This window comes from Corvus cornix, chromosome 5 (genome assembly GCF_000738735.6).
Source record: "Corvus cornix cornix isolate S_Up_H32 chromosome 5, ASM73873v5, whole genome shotgun sequence".
Lineage (NCBI taxonomy): Eukaryota > Metazoa > Chordata > Aves > Passeriformes > Corvidae > Corvus > Corvus cornix.
In genome coordinates, this window is record NC_046335.1 from 59,393,319 (window position 1) to 59,411,784 (window position 18,466).

Genomic DNA, 18,466 nt, shown 5'->3' on the forward strand with positions numbered 1-18,466 from the left:
CCCAGCACCGTCACCCTCTGGCTCTACTCCAACAACATCTCCTCCATCCAGCCGGGCACCTTCCGACACCTGCCCGCCCTGGAGGAGCTCGACCTGGGTGACAACCCGCACCTCCGCGTCCTGGCCCCCGACACCTTCCACGGCCTCCACCGCCTCCAGGCCCTGCACCTGTACCGGTGCCGGCTGGCCAGCCTGCCCAGCGGCATCTTCCGCGGCCTCCGCAGCCTCCAGTACCTCTACCTGCAGGAGAACGGGCTGCTCTACCTCCAGGTGGGTGAGGCCGGGTGCTGGGCACAGAGGTGGGGCCGGGCAGGGTGAGGGGGTGCGGAGTCAGAATGTGGGACACAAGGCGGTGCCGACGGCGCCAGAAAGCGGGGCGGTGACAGGAGCTGCCGATGGAGCGGGGTGACGGGCCGTGGGGCAGGACCACGGGTGACCAGCACGGCAGGGACGCGGGACAAGGCCTTGTGTGGTGCTCATGGAGCAGGGGAACGGGAGAGGGTGATGGGTGATGCCAGGGCAGGGCTCCGTGGGGCCCACACCGGTGGCTCTGCAGGCGATGCAGAGCCCTGTGGACCCCCACCCCACGCCCACCCCTCTCCCATTCCCCGCAGGACGACCTCTTTGCCGACCTGGCCAACCTAAGCCACCTCTTCCTGCACGGCAACCGGCTGCGGGCGCTGTCGGAGGGCGTCTTCCGGGGGCTGGCGAGCCTGGACCGCCTGCTGCTGCACGCCAACCGGCTGGCAGCCATCCACCGCCGCGCCTTCGGGGGGCTGGCGCGCCTCACCATCCTCTACCTGTTCAACAACAGCCTGGTGGCCCTGCCCGGGGACCCGCTGGCCGCCCTGCCCTCGCTCCAGTTCCTGCGCCTCAACGCCAACCCCTGGGCCTGCGACTGCCGCGCTCGCCCGCTCTGGGCCTGGTTCCGCCGCACGCGCGTCTCCAGCTCCCCGGTGCCATGCGCCAGCCCCCCGCACCGCCGCGGCACCGACCTGCGCCAGCTCCGCCCCCGCGACTTCGACGCCTGCCCCGACGACGACGACGACGACGAGGAGGAGATGGAAGATGGCACCGCCGGCGGCGGCAATGGGGTGGCGGTGATGGGCACCCCGGGGCGGGCGCTGGGTCGCCCCGGCACCCTCCCGGCCGCGCCGCCCTCCGCCTTCTACCGCGACGGGCTGCCCCCCCACGACCTGCGGGGACCCCAGCCCCGGCCGCCCCCCCCGTCCCGTGACTCCCGCGGGCCCCCCGAGGACGCCAGCTGCCCCCATGACCCCTGCGCCCCCATGGCCGCCGCCGCGCCCCACCGGGCCCCCGTCCTCCTGCCCCTCCTGGCTCTGATCCTGCCCCGACTCTGAGCCCCCCTCGGCGCCCCAGGGGGGGGTCCCGGCTCCTTGGGGCGCCCGTGCCCCCCTTCTCCCCGGGGGAGGCCTCAAGAACTGCGGGGAACAGGCAGCGGGTGGGGGCAGCAGGATGCAGAAGGGGGTCCCCTCCCATCCTGAGCGGGAAAAACCCCCAACAGGAACCAAAAGGTGGGAAATTATTTATTAAAAATGGTCTTATTTTGGGAGAGCAGGGCCTGGCTGCTGCGGGGGGGTGGGGGCCACTGCCGTTCCAGGTCACCGCCTGCCGCTCCTGAAATATTGATGGCAACGGCGGGCAGCAGGGCAGCGAGGCGTGCAGGGCGCTGCGGGGGGGATGGATGGATGGATGGATGGATGGATGGACGGACGGACACCCCCCGCGGGGTGTGTGGCCACACGCACCCAGCGCCACCGCGGGGCCGGGGACACGCAGGCTCCCGTGACGCTGACACCCCGCACCCCCGGCAGGGTGCTGGCGGGTGTCACGGGAGCCGCGGGGCGCAGAGCCACCCCCGCGCCGTCACCCGCGCCCTGCGCAGCCTGACCCACTTGCCGCAGGCACTGGCACACAGACGGAGCACACGCTGCCGGGCTGCGGGCGCAGGGACACGGCCCCTGCCCACCCACCGTGCGTCCCTCGGGGCGTGTGTCAGCCCTGGGGTGCCCCTCAGCAGGGGTCCCTCACACAGGGTGGGGTGTCCCTCAGCGGGTGTAGCTCCCTGGGTGTCCATGTGCCCCTTGTCCCCTGCAGCTGTCCCCAGGGGTGTGGGGGGCTGTCAGTTTGTGTGTGTGCATGCAGGCTGTCCCTGTGGGGGTGTCCCCATGCCCCCTCCCCTGTGGTCTCTGGCTGTCCCCGTGCCGTCTTTGCCCAGGCAGAGGTGTCCCTGGGTTGTACCCACATGGTCCCACCTGTGTATCCTCAGCCGGGGGCTGGGTGTCCTGGGGGTGTCCATGTGAGGGTGTCCCTGTGCCCTGCCCCTCCGGGGCTGTGTCCCAGTGCAGAGCCCCCCGGCTGTCCCCTCTGGTGACCCCCAGCACAGACAGAAAGGGAGGGGCTGAGCCCTGTCCCACCCCACTGGGGATTACAAGGGGCTCAGCCCGGCTCTGCCTAATCCAGGGGATTACATGGGCTGGGTCCAGCCGGGGGGGGCATCCAGGGGTGCTCCCCACAAGGACACGGCACGGGGCAGCTGGGGACAGCGAGGGGGGCTCCCAGCAGCAGCCACGGGCACCACGTACCCCAACACACGGCCACGGGGTGGGTTTGGGGGGCGAGGGGAGCACAGCAGACGCCCCCGGTTTATTGGGGTGCGGGGCTCAGGCGGTGCCGGTGCCCTGCTGCATTCGCTTGAGCAGCTCCTCGTCCTGCAGCGACAGCTCCGTCAGCTTCTTGCCCATCCGCTCGTGCACCTCCAGGTACTTGGCCACGCAGCGGTCCAGGCACACGCACTCCCCTTTGGACAGCTCCGACTCCTTGTAGTGCGGCGGGACGCACTTGCGGTGGCACGCCTGGGTCATCCTGCACGGACCGCACCGCGCCTGAGCCCCGCGCCACCCGGGGCCCGGCCCTGCGCCCCAGCACGTCCTGTACCCCGCCATCGCCACCCCCGGGACCCCCACCCCGCGCCCCAGCATCTCCTGTATCCCGCCGTCGCCACCCCCGGGACGCAGCCCCGCACCTCAGCACCCCCCCGGTACTCCCCGTTATCGCCATCGCCGGCACTCCCAGCCCTTGCACCCCGACACCTCCTGTACCCCGATCATCACCGCACCGGGACCCCGGCCTCTGCACCCCAACGCCCCCCAGTATCCCCCGTCACAGCCATCCCCGGCACCCCTAGGACCCCCCCCACTGTCCCCCTTCCTCGGGCACCTCCGGGGCCCCTCATTTTCCGGGTGTCCCCTAGGATCCCCCGCACACCCCTCCAACCCTAGCGCCCCAGGGTCCCCCAAGCCACGGACACCCCCCGGTACCCCAACACCCCCCACTGCCCCCGCCGGCGGGCCGCACCGGTTGTACATGTCGGCCATCATCTCAACCTCCAGCTCGGCCGCCAGCTGCTGAGCCCGCAGCGGATCCATGGCAGCCAGCACCGGCCCCGCTCGGTCCCGGTCCCGACCACGGTCCCTCTGGGCCCGGCCCCGCTCGGATCGGCCCCGTTGGACCCCCCCGGTCCCGCTCGGTTCGGGACCCGGCGGCGGCTCCCTGCAGGAACCACGTGGGCGCCGCGCTTCCGCCCACCCGCGCAGCGGCCCCGCCCCAGCGCCGGGGCCGGCCAATCGCGTGGGGCGGAGGCGGGACCAGGGGTGCGTCCCTAGAGCTGATTGGTCGCGCTGGAGGGGCGTGGCGGCGGCCGAACGGCGGGAGGGGAAGGCGCGCGCTCTGCCCGGCCTTTGCCCCGCAGGGGCGTGGCCAGCCCGGAGGGGGCGTGGCCAGCCCGGAGGGGGCGTGGCCATCGCCGGGACCGAACCCGGGCATGGCCGGGGAGCTCCGGGTCCCCCGGGACCCCCGCTCTGTGTTCCCTGTCTCCCCTCTCCCTGGGTCCTCCTGAGTCCCGCCGTCCTGCCCGCGCTGTCCCCGGGTGACCTCTGCCCCCAGGTGTCCGTGTCCCTCGATGCCCCCGGGGAATCTGTGTCCCCGCCCTCCCCGTGTTCCCCGCGTCCCCCGTGTGCCCGCGTCCCCGCTGTGTCCTCCCACGTACCCTCGCGTGTCTGTGTTCCCCGCCTCGCCCGTGTGCCTGTGACCCCCAAGTCTCCCTGTCCCTGCCCGGGGTGTCCGTGTCCCCTGTGCCCCTCGGGTCCTCCGACACGGGCTCGGTCCCCCGCCGTGGGCTCCTCTGGCGTGTCACCGCTGTCCGGCTGGCACTGTCGGCGTGTCCCCCCGCCCCAGCCGTGCCCGGGTGTCCGGCCCGGCCCCACGCGTGCCCCGCGGGTGGGCGGTGAGTGAAGGCGGCACCTGCCCCCGCCGGGTAAAAATAGCGCCGGGCGGGGGGGCCGGAGCGCAGCAGGGGCGGCGGAGCGGCAGCGGCCGGAGGGTACGGGGCGAGGGGCTCCGGGGGGCTCCCGGGGAACGGGGATACGCGGGGCGGGGGTGGAGCGGGGAGCGGCCGGGAGGGTAGGGGCCGGGGGGCTCCGGGTAGGGACACCGCGGGGAAGCAAGGGAGACCGGGAAGGGGTTACAGGGGGCCGGCAGTGGGAACTGGAGGGCCGGGAGAAGACGCGTGGGGTCGGGAGAGGGACATGGCGGCGCCAGGATGGGATACGGGTGGTCGGGAGGGACATGGGGGCAGGGAGGGGCACAGGGGTGCTGACATGGGGCACGGGAGGGACGGGGAGTGGGGCAGGAGGGGAATGGGAGGGTTGGTTTGGGGCATGTGCGGCCGCAGGAAGAAGTGGAGGGACCGGGCTGTGTTATTGCGGTGTCGGGATAGGGAACGGGGGAGCCTGGGTGGGGCAACCGGGGTGCCCAACGTGGGAGTGCCGGGGCTGGAGGAGGGCGTGGGGACAGGGGCAGGAGGGGGCTTACCCGGGCTAGGGGGCTGGGGGGGCACGGGTAAGCTCACGGCGTCATCGGGGGCCTCCCCTGTGACGGCCCCGTGCCCCTGCAGCGGTGACCGCAGCGACATGGAGGCTCCGGGAGACGCCGAAACCCCCACCTCGGACACCCCCACCCCGGACACCCCCACCCCGGACACCCCCACCGCGAGCACCCCCACCCCGGACACCCCGACCCCCGGCACCCCCACCTCAGACACCCCACCCCCGGCACCCCCACCCGCGGTAGCCCCACCCCGGACACCCCCTCTGACCCCGCCGCGGGGCCGGGGGCGGGCAGCGGGGAAGCGGCGACCCCGCAGGGTGGGGAGGAAGCTCGGGAAGCGGGGAGCGATGGGGGGGACACGGAGGGTGAAGGGAAGGGCACGAGGGCTGGAGAGGGGATACGGGGGGCGATGCGGGGGACACGAGGGGTGAAGGGAAGGACACGGCGGGGGAACGGGAGGATTCGGGGGGCTCGGGGGGGTGCGCGGGGGGAGAGGCTGCCGGCGATGGCGGGGCAGAAGCACCCAAGGGTGCCGGGGCGATGTCGGGGGCGATGCCGGGGACGGTGGTGGCGGTGCCGAGGCAGGGACAGCCGGGGGCACCGGAGGGGGCACCGAGGACGGTACCGGGGGGAAGCGGCGCCGGCAGCAGCGGGCAACACCCGGCGCCGACAGGTGAGGAGGGGTCGGAGGGGAGGTGGCGGCACAGCCAGGGCAGGAGGCGGTGGGGAGGACGGCCGTGGTAGGGATGGGGACACTCTCACTTTGCCGGGGCAGGGTGAGAGTGCCAAGGCCGGGATGACAGTGCCAGGGACATTGTGTGAGTGACACCGCCCGTGCTGGCAGTGGCACCCTGCCTGTTGCTTACAGGAGCCCACTTGGCTTCAGGACGAGGACGACGAGCTGTGGCCTGAGTTCGCTCCCTGCTCGTCCCCAGAGGGGGCCACCAGCCCCACGTCCCCCACGTCCCCCACATCCCCCATGTCCCCCACCTCCCCCACGACCCCTACGTCCCCAGCATCCCCAGCGTCCTCCTCAGGTAAGAGCCATGTGGGCAATGGCACCCGAGTGTCCTGGGGTCACCGCTGCCCCACACGGTGTCCATCCTCCCCATGGGAAAGGACCTTGAGCCCCAGGGGTGCCTAGAGGGGGTGTGGGTGCCCCCTTGCACCCCTCTGACCCTGCCGCTCTCCTTGCAGCTGGCACCACCGAGGACGCGGGGGGCAGCAAGAAGTGAGTGTCCCCACAGGTGGCACGGCACTGCCCCTCCCCAGGAGCGGCACCCCACAGCCCCGTGCTCATGGCTGTCCCACCCGTGTGTGCCTGCAGGGGTGCTCCAGCAGGGGGGCCACGGGAAAAGGCAGCCCCCGGTTCGGCGGGACAGAGGCTGAGGCTGGAGGGGGCCGGGGGGCGGCCGCGAGTGGGGTCCCGGGCACAGGGACGCAGCGCCATCCTGGAGAAGTTCGGAGGGTGAGAGGGGCCTGGCCCCATGGCGGGCACAGGGAGTGGGGGGCAGGAGGGGCATTGAGGGAGTGGGGACACGGGGGGACTGGGGGGCTACGGGACAGTGGGGACAGCGGGATGGGTGGGTCATGGAGCGGTGGTGGCGTTGGGAAGCCTTGAGGCAATGGGAGGTGCAGGGGAAATTGGGGGCCATGGTGGGGGCGCAGGGCAATGGGGTTACAGGGGAACTGGGGCTCCGTGGGGCAGGGGTGGTACTGGGGGGGGCATGGGGCAATGAGGGAGGGTATGGGACAGAGGGGACATTGGGGGGCGTGGGGCAATCAGGGGTAGGGAGGGCAGTAAGGGGGGAGCTGTGTCACCGTGGGGCACTGGGGGCCCAGAGTCAGGGAGCAGTGGGGTCACAGAGGGGCTGGGGGTCCCTACGGGGGATGGCGGGGTGTGGGGGGTCCCACAGCCCAGATCCCCCCAGGGCTGCCAAGGGCCCAGCCCCGCACCTGCGGCGCTCGGGGGGAGCCGCCACGGTCAAGACGATGCTGCTGGAGTGGTGCCGCGCCCGCACCCGCGGGTACCCGGTGAGTGCAGCTGGGGGGCGGCGGGAGGGTCCGGTGGGGGCCCGGGGCTGGCCTGACCCCCCTTCCCGCGCAGCACGTGGACGTGCAGAACTTCTCGGGGAGCTGGGGCAGCGGCCTGGCCTTCTGCGCCCTCCTGCACAGCTTCTTCCCCGACGCCTTCGACTTCGCCACCCTGGAGCCCGACGCCCGCCGGGACAACTTCGCCCTGGCCTTCGCCACCGCCGAGTGCGTGAGCGCAGCCCCGGGCCCCCGGTCCCCCCCGGCCACCTCCCGGCCCCGGTGACCGCCCTGTCACCCCCACAGGGAGCGGGCGGGCTGTGCCCCGCTGCTGGAGGTGGAGGACATGGTGCGGCTGCCGGTGCCGGACGCCAAGTGCGTGTACACGTACGTGCAGGAGCTGTACCGCTGCCTGGTGGCCAAGGGGCTCGTGAAGACCAAGAAGCGCTGAGAGGGTCCCCCACAGGCCCCCAGCTGTGCCAGCCCCCTCTTTGTCCCCCGCTCTGTCCCTCAGCAGTAAAGGCCGCGGTGCCAGGCGGTGGTGGCCTCGTCTCTGGAGGGAGGGACGCTGGCACCGAGGAGTGTCTGGGCGTTGGCGCCGGGTTGGGCGCAGCCCTGGCTCTGCCACCAGGAGGGTGACATCCCCCAGGGCTGGCACGTGTGGGGGGCAGCATCTCCTGGAGCCCCCCGCCCTCCCAGTGAGGCCACACGGAGCCAGAGCAGGCGATGGAGAGAGTTTATTGCCTTATGTACGGGGCTCGGGGCGCGGCTCGGCGTGGAGCCGGGTGTGCTCCTCTGCCCGGCGCCAGAACTCCTCGGGGCGCTCCTGCAGCTCTCGGGCCACGTCCGGCCGCAGCACCCGCTCCGGGTCTGGGCTGTCCAGCTGCAGCAGCAGGTCCTGCAGCACTGCAGGGGCGGGGCGGTCAGAGGGGCACCCCCGGCGCTGTGCCCCCCGTCCCCGCGGTGCCGACCTTGGATGGCGCGGGTGGTGTGCTGCCAGTGCTCGTGGGCGGTGAGGGGCTGGCAGACGCGGCCCTCGGGGTCCACGCTGGGGTGGTAGATGGGGGTGCGGAGGGTGGGCGCGGGGGGCTCCAGCGGGTGGTGGGGGGAGAAGGTCAGCTCGAAGCGGAAGGCGCCCGTGTTGTATGGGGGGTTGTTCTGCCGGGGTGTGGCGGCACCTCAGCCCCCTCTGCCACAGCGTCCATCGGGGGAGGCCCCTGTCCAGCCCTGATACCCAGTGACCCCCATGCCCCCCACAGAGCCTCCCCCGTGCCAGCCCAAGCCCCTCAGGAGGGGAACCTCCACCCAGCGTCCCCAGCCCAGGACTCGAGAGTGTCCTCAGAGGGACCCTCCCCAATTCTGTCCTGATAGAGACCCTCACTCAGCGCCCCCTTGAGTCACCCCTGGTCCCAAGGGTCACCCTCAGTCCCTCCCATGCCCCCAGGGGGCCATCTGCCCTGCAAGCCCGCATGTCCCCCATGCCCAGGGGACCCTCACACCGCCCGCAGCCCCCCGTGCCCTCTCCCCACGCACGGGCAGCAGGAGCCCCCCCCAGCGCCGCACGTTCCCGTCCAGCGGCCGCACGTCGCGGGCCCCCTCCCAGCGCCGCGCCTCCTCCAGCTCCTGCGGACGGGGTGGGGCAGGCGTGGGCGGGGCCGCTCGGGACACACCTCCGCCCCAAAGGGCGCGTCCCGAGAGACCCCCTCCATAGGTTAATCCTCCACCCCGGACACGCCTCCGGGCGGGGTCACACCGCGGGCCACGCCTTAATGGGCAGAGTTTAATTACCGGGCGCACCGTTATGGGCGGGGCCGCCAGCCTGGACACACCCCTGGGCGGAGCCGCCCCGCCGGGGAAACGAAACTGAAACGGGCCGGGGGATTCGGCACCCCCGCACCGGAGACTCTGCACCCCGGTACTGCTCCCTCGCACCCCGGCACCGGGACCCCCGCACCGGCACTGACACCCCCAGCCCTGCCTCTCCCCGGCACCGGGACCCCCGCACCGGCACTGACACCCCAGCCCTGCCTCTCCCCGGCACCGGGACCCCCGCACCGGCACTGACACCTCCAGCCCTGCCTCTCCCCGGCACCGGGACCCCCGCACCGGCACTGACACCCCCAGCCCTGCCTCTCCCCGGCACCGGGACCCCCGCACCGGCACTGACACCCCAGCCCTGCCTCTCCCCGGCACCGGGACCCCCGCACCGGCACTGACACCTCCAGCCCTGCCTCTCCCCGGCACCGGGACCCCCGCACCGGCACTGACACCCCCAGCCCTGCCTCTCCCCGGCACCGGGACCCCCGCACCGGCACTGACACCCCAGCCCTGCCTCTCCCCGGCACCGGGACCCCCGCACCGGCACTGACACCCCAGCCCTGCCTCTCCCCGGTACCGGGACCCCCGCACCACAGGCTCGGCTCCCCTCGGCCCCCGCTCCGGTGCGGACACCAGGACCCCCGCGCCGGTACCGCAGCGGTCTCGGAGTCATGGTCCGGTCCCGGTGCCCCCGGTGCCCACCTTGGCGATCCGCCCGGCCATGGTGATCTGTGCCCGGTGCCACGGGGATGGGCTCCGTGGAGTCACGCCTCTGGGCGGGCGGGACGAGGTTCTCCGGCCGCGCCCCCGGCACGGGTGGGTGGGGACAGACCGGCCTGGGGCGGCCGGCGACCCCCGTCACCCCGAGGTCCCAGGGGCGGTGGGTGACAGAGAGCCGGAGCCCCGCCCAGAGTGTGCCTGACGGGAGCAAAACGGGCCGCGGGGCCGCATCGCGGCTGCCCCCGCACCCCCCTGCCCGTCCCCCACGGCTGCCCCCGCATCCCGGCCGTGTCCCGGCTGATTTACGGGAACCTCCTTAATCTTTAACCAGGCAGGGTCGGACGCGGCCAGATCCCCCGGCGCCCGCTGGACACGCAGGGACTGACCCGCCGGGCACCCAGGTGGGCCCGGGGTGCTGCCTCCTCCCACCCCCGGTCCCCCGGGGGGGACAGCGTGGGGGCACCCTGGAGTGGGGCTGCAAGGGGTGGGGGTACGGGTGGTGCAGGGAGTGGGGGTGCAGGTGCCGGGCTGGGGGTGCTGGGTGTCTCTCCTGCCCTTGACCTGTGCCCTCCCACCAGCATGCCCACCAAGACGCTCTGGCTGCCTCTGGCGTGGCTGGTGGCCACAACCACGGTCACTGTCACCCCGGTAAGTGTGGCCCAGGGACCCGGGCTCCCTGTGGCCGCCACCCCTCTACATCCCCTCACCTGAGCTCCCCACCCGGGTGCCCCATGCCCCCCTCACGCAAGTCTCTGTGCCCAGGTGCTCACTCTGGAGGCCTCTCCCAGCTGGATGACGCTGCTCAGAGAGCACCCGACACCGCGTGTGCCCCCTGCTCGCGCCCCGGCTCCCTCGCAGGACACGGAGGCCCCCGTGCTGCCTGTGCCCACCCCCAGCGCCCACCCCGAGGGCCTGGGATGGGATGGGTGGGATGCCCCCAGCCCCACAGCGCCCGAGGGAGCACCGGAGGAGGCGGGCGCCGAGGCCGAGGGGACCACGGCAGTGCCCACGCCTGGCACCGATGCCCCGCCCTGCCCCGGGGACGAGGAGCCGGCCGAGAGCTGCGGGGAGCCCACGGGGGAGCAGCGGGTGGCCGTGGCCGAGGCTCTGGGCACCTTCGCCCTCCGCTTCTACCAGCACATGGCAGCGGCTGCCCAGCCCGACGCCAACCTGCTCTTCTCCCCCATCAACGTCGCCGTGGGGCTCTCGCACCTGCTGCTGGGTGAGGGGCTGCCCGCGGGCACCGGCACCGCCGTGTCACCGCTGTCCAGCCGGGGCGGCTCACTGAGCTTCCCCTGTGCCCCTCCGCAGGCGCCCGCGGAGAGACCCAGGAGCGTCTGGCCGCCCTCCTGGCGTACCCGTCGGGGCTGGACTGCGTGCACGGCGCCCTGCAGCAGCTGGCCAGCGCGCCCGGCCTCTTCTCGGCCGCCCAAATCTTCCACCACCCAGGTGAGGCGGGCACCGGGTGCCGCTGGGGTGCCGCTGCCGGGTGGGCGCCGGGCTGACACCGGCACCGTGCCGCCCCGCAGAGCTGCACCTCCGGCCCCGCTTCCTCAACGACTCCCTGCGCTTCTACGGTGCCCTCCCGGACGCCCTGAGCGGCAACGAGAGCCTGGACCTGCAGCGCATCAACGCCTGGGTGCGGGAGGCCAGCAAGGGGCTGCTGCCCACGCTGCTGTCCGCGCTGCCCCCCGAGCCCCGCCTGCTGCTGCTCAGCGCCGTCCACCTGCGCGGTACGGCCCCGCCACCGGGCATCCGCCGGGCATGGGGCGCGGGGCTGGGACCGCCCCGTTCGGCCCTCCGGTGGCCCCCGCCCCCCAGCCGCGGTGCCGTGTCCCCGCAGCCGCCTGGCGCACGCCGCTGGACCGCAAGAAGACGGTGCTGCTGCCCTTCCTGCGGCCCGGGCACCCGCCGCGCGAGGTGCCCACCATGACCAGCGCCAAGTACCCGGTGGCCTCCTTCACCGACTCCCGCCTGCAGGTCCAGGTACGCCGTGGCCGGGACTGGCCGCCAGGCGCTGGGGGTGTGGAGGGTCGCTGCTGGGGGGACAGTGGCATGATGCCACTCCAGCGGCGCTGAGGAGGAGTGCCAGGCTGTGGCGTAGCTCCTGCGGCGCTCGGGGAGGATGCCAGGCTGATGTCACTGCCCTGGCACCGAACGGGGCACAGGCCGTGGCCTCGCTCCCCTGGGACTTTGGGGCATGCCAGGCTGGCACCTCCCTGGTGGCACTGGGGGGGTGCCAGCCCACGGGGTCCCCGCAGTGGCCCTTAGGTGGGGGTCTGCCCCACAGGTGGGGCGGCTGGAGCTGAATGGGGGGCTGAGCCTGGTGGTGCTGATGCCACGGGGGCCCTGGAGCCTCTGGAGACCCTGGAGCGGGCGCTGGACGCCCCGACCTTCCTGGCGCTGCTGCGGCGGGCGGCCCGCACCCCGCACCGGCCCACCGCGCTGTCCCTGCCCCGCCTGCGCCTCGACCTCGACCTGGACGTGGTGGCTCTGGTGCACGACATGGGTAAGGACACCTCTGACGGCACCGCAGGGGCTGGGTGGGCTGCGGGGTCACATCACTCCCTGTGCAGTGACGTTACTCCCTGCAGGACGCCACGGACCCCTCCCCTGGGGGTCACTTTCCCCCGTGTCCCCAAAGACCACAATGTCCCTGGTATCCCCACACCTTTGGTTTCCCCTGAGTTCCCCCCCCCCCCACTCCCGCGTCCCTGGTGCCCCCCATGTCCCCAGCGCCCCGGATGTCCCCTTGCATCCCAGTGTCCCCGTATTACCCCTGCTGTCTCTCACGTCCCCAGTGGCCCAAATATCCCCCATGCCCCCGGTGTTCCCCGCATCCCTGCGTGTCCCCTGGCGCCTCCCAGTGTCCCCGGAGTGTCCCGGTGTCTCCCCTATCCCCAGCGTCCCTGTCCCCCCGGTCTTCCCTGGGTCCCTTGTGTCCGCGGGTCCCCGCGGTGCCCCCTCCGTCCCCGGTGTCCCCTCGGCCCCCGCTGCCGCGGTGTCCCCGTGTGCCGCGGGAGTGGCGCTGAGGCCGGGTGCCGCAGACTACGGGCTGTTCCTGGACGCGGAGCTGTGCGGGCTGGCGCGGGGCCCGGCGGCGGTGGACACGGCGCGGCACCGGGCGGTGCTGGCACTGGACGAGGCCGGCGTGGAGGCGGCGGCGGCCATGGCCACCTCGGTGGCGCGCTCGGCCCTGGTGCTGGAGGCTCTGCGCCCCTTCCTCTTCGTCCTCTGGCACAACACCGGCGACTTCCCCGTCTTCATGGGCCGTCTCAGCGACCCCCAGCCCTGACTCTGCCCCTCCTGTCCCTGGCCTCCCTCCTCCCACCCCTCCATCCTTCGCTCCCGCCTCCTCCTCTCCCTCCTCCCTCCATCCCTGCCTCCTCCTCTCCCTGCTTCCCTCCTTCCCTCTCTCCTTTACCCCTTTCTCTCTCCTCCCATCCTTCCTTCACTTGTCCCTCCTCCCTCCCTGCCTCCCTTCATCCCTTCCTCCCTCCGTCCTTCCTTCCCTCTCTGCATCCCTCGTCCCTCCTTCCTGTCCTCTCCTCCCTCCCATCTCCCCCCTTTCCCTCCCCACCTCTTCACCCTCCACCCGCCCCAGCTCCCCAGGGCACCAGGGGGGTCCCCGCTCCTCCCGTGCCTCAGTTTCCCATCCAGCTCGGCGTCCCAATAAAGGCACCGACCACCTCCCACCTCCTGCGTGTGAAGAGGGGAAGGGGCAGGCTGGGGCCACCAGGGACCCCCACTCTGTGCCAGGCTGCGTGCCAGGGCGAGCCAGGGGTGGTGGCAGCACCGGGGGCAGGTGACAACCCGCACCTTCCTAAAAAAAAAAAGCCTTTATTGCCCTAGAAAAGCCCCACAGCCCCCGCGGCTGGTGCGACCCAGGGGCCGCCGGGGGGCACTGGGAAGGTGCCAAGGAGGGGGCCACCCAGCGCCAGCCCCCAGCTGCGCCCCCCACGTGCCCCCCAGTCCCAGCTGCGCCCCCGCGTCAGTCCCAGCCGTTCTCCTTCACCATGTGCGACATCTCGATGATGAACTTCCCCTCCTTGTACTTCTGGCTGCTCTCGAACGCCTGTTCCTGGGGGGGGGACACAGTGTCAGCCCCCCCATGCCCCGATGGGCGCTGCCCCCCCAGGCCTTGGGGGTGTCCGCAGCAAAGGTTTGGGGTGTCCGGGGGCAGGGGCTGGGGAGCCCAGGCAGGGGTTGAGGCCCCCGGGCAGCGCCTGCAGCAGGTGGGGGTCCCAGCCGGGGGGCACTCACGTATTTCCAGCCCAGGGTGGTCTTGCAGCTCTGGCAGAAGATGTCGGCCACCGAGTGCAGCCCCGTCAGCAGCAGCCGCTGCTCAGCCGGGCCGCAGCCCACGTTCACCCTGTGCCGAGAGCGCGGTGTCCCACAGGCTCGGCACACCCCGCCCGGGCATCCCCGGGCCCCCCCGCCCCGCTGCCATCCCCGGTGCCCGCCGGTACTCACACGGAGTTGAACAGGTAGGCACGGCCGTGACTGCCCTGGAAGGACTGTGGGGACACGGCCACTGTCACTGCTGGGTTCCCCGCGTCCCCTGGCCCCCCTCCCTCCGCGTCCTCGCCCATCCCGCCGCACTGCCACCGTGCAGCCCACCCGCCCGGGGACACCGCAGGGGGACACCTGCCAGCCTGGGGACACTGAGGACACTGAGACGGACACCTCCACGGTAGCGCCATACGGGTCACCTGCCGCCCCCCGGACGGACACCACCCGGTGTGTGCGGGGGATGCTTGCCGCCTCGGGGCAATGCTGGCCACCGTGGGAATGTCCTCACCTCGGGACAGCACGGGGTAAGCGCTCGCCAGCCCGGGGACACCGCAGGGGCACCGTGGGGGGGACGCTGGCCGTCCCAGCGCCACCGTGGGGAGAAACCCAACGCTCCGGGGACACGGCGGAGGGACACCCGCTGTCCCAGGACACGGCAAGGGGGCCTCCCACTGCCCCACCCGTCCCCACCCATCGCGGGGGGTGGCGGTGGCACCTTGGAGATGAGCTCCTCGTGGCGGGCCAGGTGCGCCCGGCAGTGGACGCAGCTGTAGGTGCGGTGGGAGCGCGGCAGGTAGCTGCGGAAGGTGCGCGGGGGCAGGCGGCGGAGGGCCGGGGGCGGCATGGCCGGGGGCAGCGCCCCGGGGGGCACCGCGCAGCCCCGCACAGCCGCTCGCAGGGGAAGCAGCGCAGCAGCGCGCCCAGAGCCGCCGTCCCGCCCGGCCGGGCTCGGGGGGCTCCGCCGGGGCCCCCCGGCAGAAGGAGGCGGAAAAGGGAGGCGGCTGCGAAGGGGGAGAGGGGGCGGTGAGGGAAGACCCCCTCCTCAATCTCCCAGGTGTGGGCATCCCCTCCCGAGCCCGCCGAGACCGGGCGGCTCATCGCAGCAGTGACGGGCAGCGCGGAGACGCCGGGGGGGCCGGCGGGGGCGTCCCAAGCGGGCTCTGGCGCTTCTTCTCGAAACGCCGGCGAGTCCCGGGCCAGCGGCGGTCCCCGGGGAGGTGCTGGGGGTCCTGAGCGGGGAACCGCGCGTACCGAGTGGGGGGAACAGGGAGCCGGAGGAAGGGCGGTGGGAGTCCTCGGGGGGGCTGATGAGGGTTCCAAGGTGCGGGGATGGGGGTCCCCGGGAGGCGAGAGGGGGCTGGGGGCGGGGGGCATATTGGCGGCCGCGGTGGAGGAGGACAGGGGTGTCTCTGCGGGGGGAGATGTCAGGAGCGCTGGGGGACACGGCGGGGGCTCGGCGGGGTTTGGGGGTCTCCGGGGGACACGGCGGGGGGTACCGGGTTCCGTGGGTTCCCGGGGGGCCGGAGCCGCTCACCGCCTGCCGCTGTCCCCGCTGCCGCCGCTGCCGCTGTCGCCGCTGTCCCCGGGGCGGGCGCGGGGGGGCCCTGCGTGCCCGGGGGCCGCATCACGGCACCGTGACTCATCCCGCGGCCGTGACGTCACCGCCCGCCACCGCCGCCGTGACGTCACCGCCGGGCCCTCCGACGTCAGCGCGGCCGCCGGGGATGCGCTGCGGCCGCCGGCTCCTCCCGGTCCCCCGCGTCCCCCCGGTGTCCCCGCGGCTGCCCCGTCCCGCCGGCCCCCCGTGCCCTCCGTGGCCGCCCAGCTCCCCGCGTTTTGTCTTGTCCCCCGTGTCCCTTGTGTCCCCCCCATGTCCCCGTGTTCTGCCTCGTCCCCAGGGTGCCTCCCTGTCCCCCCTGTCCCCTCATGTCCCCCGTGTCACCGCCGTGAGATGTAAACCGGAGGGCGGGGGCGGGGGGGGAGCGGGCGGGGCTGCGTGGCAATGTCATGCGAACGTCATGCAAGCGATCCCGGGACTCATCCCGAGGGATCGGGGTCGGGGGGGGAGCCCCCACTGCAATGGGATGCAAACGAAAGGCGGGCCCGCGGGCGATATGCAAACGAGATGCAAATTAGCAGCAGGAGCCGGACAGGACGCGCCCCCCACGTGATCCGGGTGCCCCACGTGACACGAGCAACCCACGTGACACGAGCACCCCACGTGACCCCGGCGCCCCGCGCTCCCCGGCGCGCCGCTCTGACGTCACTTCCGTCGCGGCCGCGGCGGGAGCGGGGCACCGGGCCCTCGAGCCCCGCGGCGCCGTCATGGCGGACGACGGCGGCGAGGAGAAGAAGCAGGTGGCCAAGTTCGAGCTGGAGCGGGAGACGGAGCTGCGGTTCGAGGTGGAGGCGGCGCAGACGGTGCAGCTGGAGCTGCTGACCGGCATGGCCGAGGTGTTCGGCACCGAGCTCACCCGCAACAAGAAGTTCACGTTCGACGCGGGCGCCAAGGTGGCCGTGTTCACGTGGCACGGCTGCACCGTGCAGCTCAGCGGCCGCACCGAGGTGGCCTACGTGTCGCGGGACACGCCGATGCTGCTGTACCTGAACACGCACACGGCGCTGGAGCAGATGCGGCGCCAGGCCGAGCGGGAGGACGAGCGCGGGCCCCGCGTCATGGTGGTGGGGCCCACCGACGTGGGCAAGACCACCGTGTGCCGCCTGCTGCTCAACTACGCCGTGCGCCTGGGCCGCCGGCCCACCTTCGTGGAGCTGGACGTGGGGCAGGGCTCGGTGTCCATCCCCGGCACCATGGGCGCGCTGTACATCGAGCGCCCGGCCGACGTGGAGGAGGGCTTCTCCCTCCAGGCCCCCCTCGTTTACCACTTCGGCTCCACCACGCCCGGCACCAACATCAAGCTCTACAACAAGGTGAGCACGGGGGGCTCGCCCCGGGTCGGATCCGGCCCCAGAATCCCCCAGGCTCTTCCCCCAACCCGCGCTGCGGGGTCTCTGAATCCCGGGGGGCACAGGCGGTCACCCCTTCCCAGGATCAGGGCGGGAAGGGAGTCCAGAGGTTGACAGGGAGCTGATGAAGGGAACTGGAGCACCCTCGTTATGGAGGCAGGCTGGGAGAGGTGGGGCAGTTCGGCCTGGTGTGCTGACCTCAGAGCGGCCTTTTCTGTCCTGAAGGGCTACAGGGAATCCAGAGGGGGATTCTTGTCAAGGAGCGGAGTGATAGGAAGGGGTGGAATGGGTTCGCAGGGCCAGAAGGGAGATTTAGGCTGGCAATTGGGAAGAAGCTCTTTTGCTGTGAGGATGGTGAGGCCCTGCAGGGTTGCCTGGAGAGGCTGTGGCTGCCCCAGCTCTCCCTGGAAGCATGCGAGGCCAGGCTGGATGGGGCTTGGGGGATCCTGGGCTGGTGGAGGGGGTCCCTGCCGCAGGGAACTGGATGGGCTTTAAGGTCCGTTCCACGATTTTGCCCTGGGCAGCCGCCCAGATCGAGGCCTTGGGGGTACTGGAGGAGCTGGGGAGAGCCTGGGGACGCGGGGGTGCCTCTGTGTGACCCCTCCTGCTGCAGATCACGTCGTGCCTGGCCGACGTCTTCAACCAGCGGTGCGAGGTGAACCGGCGGGCGTCGGTGAGCGGCTGCGTCATCAACACCTGCGGCTGGGTCAAGAGCTCGGGCTACCAGGCGCTGGTGCACGCCGCCTCCGCCTTTGAGGTGGACGTGGTGGTGGTGCTGGACCAGGAGCGCCTCTACAACGAGCTCAAGCGGGACCTGCCGCACTTTGTGCGCACCGTGCTGCTGCCCAAGTCCGGCGGCGTGGTGGAGCGCTCCAAGGACTTCCGCCGGGAGTGCCGGGACGAGCGCATCCGCGAGTACTTCTACGGCTTCCGCGGTTGCTTCTACCCACACGCCTTCGACGTCAAGTTCTCCGACGTCAAGATCTACAAGGTGGGCGCTCCCACCATCCCGGACTCGTGCCTGCCACTGGGAATGTCGCAGGAGGACAACCAGCTGAAGCTGGTGCCGGTGACGCCGGGGCGGGACATGGTGCACCACCTGCTGAGCGTCAGCACCGCCGACAGCCCCGACGACAACATCTCCGAGACCAGCGTGGCCGGCTTCATCGTCGTCACCGGCGTCGACCTGGAGCGCCAGGTCTTCACCGTGCTGTCCCCCGCCCCGCGGCCCCTCCCCAAGAACTTCTTGCTCATCATGGACATTCGCTTCATGGACCTCAAGTAGGGGGAAGGGCGGGATGTGCCCCCTGCCTCCTCCTCCCGCTCCCCGTGCCCGCTCCTTGTCCCCCCCGGCGCGGTGTGACCCTGCCCTTTGGTTTTATACTTTTTGTACAGTTTGCTATTAAATCTGGAAGCCTTTGCCGCTGCTGAGCGTCTGCTGAGGGCGGGGGGTCCCCGCGGGGAGCGGGAATCGCCGGCCCCGGGCTCCCCCCGCGCCCGCAGTGCGCGCCGCCCGCTCCCGGCTGCCCTCCGTTCGCCCCCCCCCCCCCCCCCCGCCCCCGGTGTGGTACGTCCCGCGCACGCGCCGAGGCTCCGGCCGTGGCCCCGCCCTCCGCCGGAGGAGCGCGCGCCCCCGTTGCGCGGTCCCGCGCATGCGCGCCGCCGCTCCCGGGGCGGGGCGGCGGGCGGCGGCCAATGGAGGCGCGCGGGGGGGGCGCGGTGCGCACGC

General features: G+C 72.7%; 7 protein-coding genes across 11 annotated transcripts in view; 4 read left to right on the forward strand and 3 right to left on the reverse strand.

The window, feature by feature from the left end:
* Positions 1-1,573, forward strand: part of RTN4RL2 (reticulon 4 receptor like 2) — a 4,449-nt gene extending 2,876 nt beyond the window's left edge. Inside the window, exons 3-4 of one of the 2 annotated variants that reach the window (XM_039553187.1) lie at positions 37-270; positions 615-1,573. In XM_039553187.1, the coding sequence (XP_039409121.1) occupies positions 37-270; positions 615-1,361 (981 nt within the window). In that variant the 3' untranslated portion in view covers positions 1,362-1,573. Of the gene's footprint in view, positions 271-614 lie in introns of both variants that reach the window. The other variant, XM_039553186.1, reaches the window with a different exon arrangement.
* Positions 1,574-2,626: 1,053 nt separating this feature from the next.
* TIMM10 (translocase of inner mitochondrial membrane 10) lies at positions 2,627-3,601 on the reverse strand. The gene is made up of 2 exons (XM_039553188.1): positions 3,379-3,601; positions 2,627-2,886 (listed from the first exon to the last, which is right to left on the reverse strand). The coding sequence occupies exons 1-2, from the start codon at positions 3,447-3,449 to the stop codon at positions 2,685-2,687; spliced, it is 273 nt and encodes a 90-aa protein (XP_039409122.1). The 5' UTR covers positions 3,450-3,601; the 3' UTR covers positions 2,627-2,684.
* Positions 3,602-5,372: 1,771 nt separating this feature from the next.
* SMTNL1 (smoothelin like 1) lies at positions 5,373-7,476 on the forward strand. The gene is made up of 7 exons (XM_039553233.1): positions 5,373-5,581; positions 5,777-5,945; positions 6,106-6,139; positions 6,236-6,376; positions 6,840-6,942; positions 7,016-7,167; positions 7,246-7,476. Exons 1-7 carry the CDS (start codon positions 5,414-5,416, stop codon positions 7,388-7,390), a joined length of 912 nt encoding a protein of 303 aa, XP_039409167.1. The 5' UTR covers positions 5,373-5,413; the 3' UTR covers positions 7,391-7,476.
* A 183-nt stretch (positions 7,477-7,659) lies between these two features.
* Positions 7,660-9,430, reverse strand: LOC120410100 (ubiquitin-conjugating enzyme E2 L5-like). Its single transcript, XM_039552957.1, is given in 5 exon segments — positions 7,660-7,845; positions 7,911-8,102; positions 8,105-8,224; positions 8,469-8,562; positions 9,335-9,430. Coding segments are annotated over 5 exon segments (663 nt in total). The 3' UTR covers positions 7,660-7,684.
* A 61-nt stretch (positions 9,431-9,491) lies between these two features.
* Positions 9,492-12,863, forward strand: SERPING1 (serpin family G member 1). Its single transcript, XM_039553232.1, is given in 10 exon segments — positions 9,492-9,573; positions 9,809-9,878; positions 10,056-10,125; positions 10,240-10,699; positions 10,789-10,926; positions 11,007-11,210; positions 11,321-11,463; positions 11,768-11,825; positions 11,828-11,986; positions 12,525-12,863. Coding segments are annotated over 10 exon segments (1,617 nt in total). The 5' UTR covers positions 9,492-9,506; the 3' UTR covers positions 12,773-12,863.
* Positions 12,864-13,293: 430 nt separating this feature from the next.
* Positions 13,294-15,764, reverse strand: YPEL4 (yippee like 4). Of its 3 annotated transcripts, none has more exons than XM_039553239.1 (5): positions 15,305-15,764; positions 14,486-14,771; positions 13,951-13,994; positions 13,741-13,849; positions 13,294-13,558 (listed from the first exon to the last, which is right to left on the reverse strand). In XM_039553239.1, exons 1-5 carry the CDS (start codon positions 15,640-15,642, stop codon positions 13,469-13,471), a joined length of 867 nt encoding a protein of 288 aa, XP_039409173.1. In that variant the 5' UTR covers positions 15,643-15,764; the 3' UTR covers positions 13,294-13,468. The 3 variants fall into 3 exon arrangements, with proteins under 3 accessions (XP_039409173.1, XP_039409175.1, XP_039409174.1); XM_039553241.1 differs by having other exon boundaries at positions 15,267-15,349; XM_039553240.1 differs by lacking the exon at positions 13,741-13,849.
* On the forward strand, positions 15,763-18,157 carry CLP1 (cleavage factor polyribonucleotide kinase subunit 1). 2 transcript variants are annotated; one of them, XM_039553243.1, is made up of 3 exons: positions 15,763-15,937; positions 15,984-16,701; positions 17,351-18,157. In XM_039553243.1, the coding sequence occupies exons 1-3, from the start codon at positions 15,789-15,791 to the stop codon at positions 18,020-18,022; spliced, it is 1,539 nt and encodes a 512-aa protein (XP_039409177.1). In that variant the 5' UTR covers positions 15,763-15,788; the 3' UTR covers positions 18,023-18,157. The 2 variants fall into 2 exon arrangements, with proteins under 2 accessions (XP_039409177.1, XP_039409176.1); XM_039553242.1 differs by lacking the exon at positions 15,763-15,937 and having other exon boundaries at positions 15,941-16,701.
* Positions 18,158-18,466: the final 309 nt, after the last annotated feature.

Excerpts from the sequence above, each read along its gene's own strand:
- TIMM10 (XM_039553188.1), bottom strand. The coding sequence starts at position 3,449 with ATGGATCCGCTGCGGGCTCAGCAGCTGGCGGCCGAGCTGGAGGTTGAG. Across the intron at positions 2,887-3,378 it reads ATGGCCGACATGTACAACCG|GATGACCCAGGCGTGCCACC; the intron begins GTGCGGCCCGCC and ends CGGTCCGTGCAG.
- SMTNL1 (XM_039553233.1), top strand. The coding sequence starts at position 5,414 with ATGGCGGGGCAGAAGCACCCAAGGGTGCCGGGGCGATGTCGGGGGCGA. Across the intron at positions 5,582-5,776 it reads GCAACACCCGGCGCCGACAG|GAGCCCACTTGGCTTCAGGA; the intron begins GTGAGGAGGGGT and ends TGTTGCTTACAG. Across the intron at positions 7,168-7,245 it reads CTGGCCTTCGCCACCGCCGA|GGAGCGGGCGGGCTGTGCCC; the intron begins GTGCGTGAGCGC and ends TCACCCCCACAG.
- YPEL4 (XM_039553239.1), bottom strand. The coding sequence starts at position 15,642 with ATGGGGGGGACACAAGGGACACGGGGGACAAGACAAAACGCGGGGAGC. Across the intron at positions 14,772-15,304 it reads AGCGGGGACAGCGGCAGGCG|CCGCCTCCCTTTTCCGCCTC; the intron begins GTGAGCGGCTCC and ends CCCCCTTCGCAG. Across the intron at positions 13,559-13,740 it reads CCACCCTGGGCTGGAAATAC|GAACAGGCGTTCGAGAGCAG; the intron begins GTGAGTGCCCCC and ends TCCCCCCCCCAG.
- CLP1 (XM_039553243.1), top strand. The coding sequence starts at position 15,789 with ATGCAAGCGATCCCGGGACTCATCCCGAGGGATCGGGGTCGGGGGGGG. Across the intron at positions 15,938-15,983 it reads GGACAGGACGCGCCCCCCAC|CACCCCACGTGACCCCGGCG; the intron begins GTGATCCGGGTG and ends ACGTGACACGAG. Across the intron at positions 16,702-17,350 it reads ACATCAAGCTCTACAACAAG|ATCACGTCGTGCCTGGCCGA; the intron begins GTGAGCACGGGG and ends CTCCTGCTGCAG.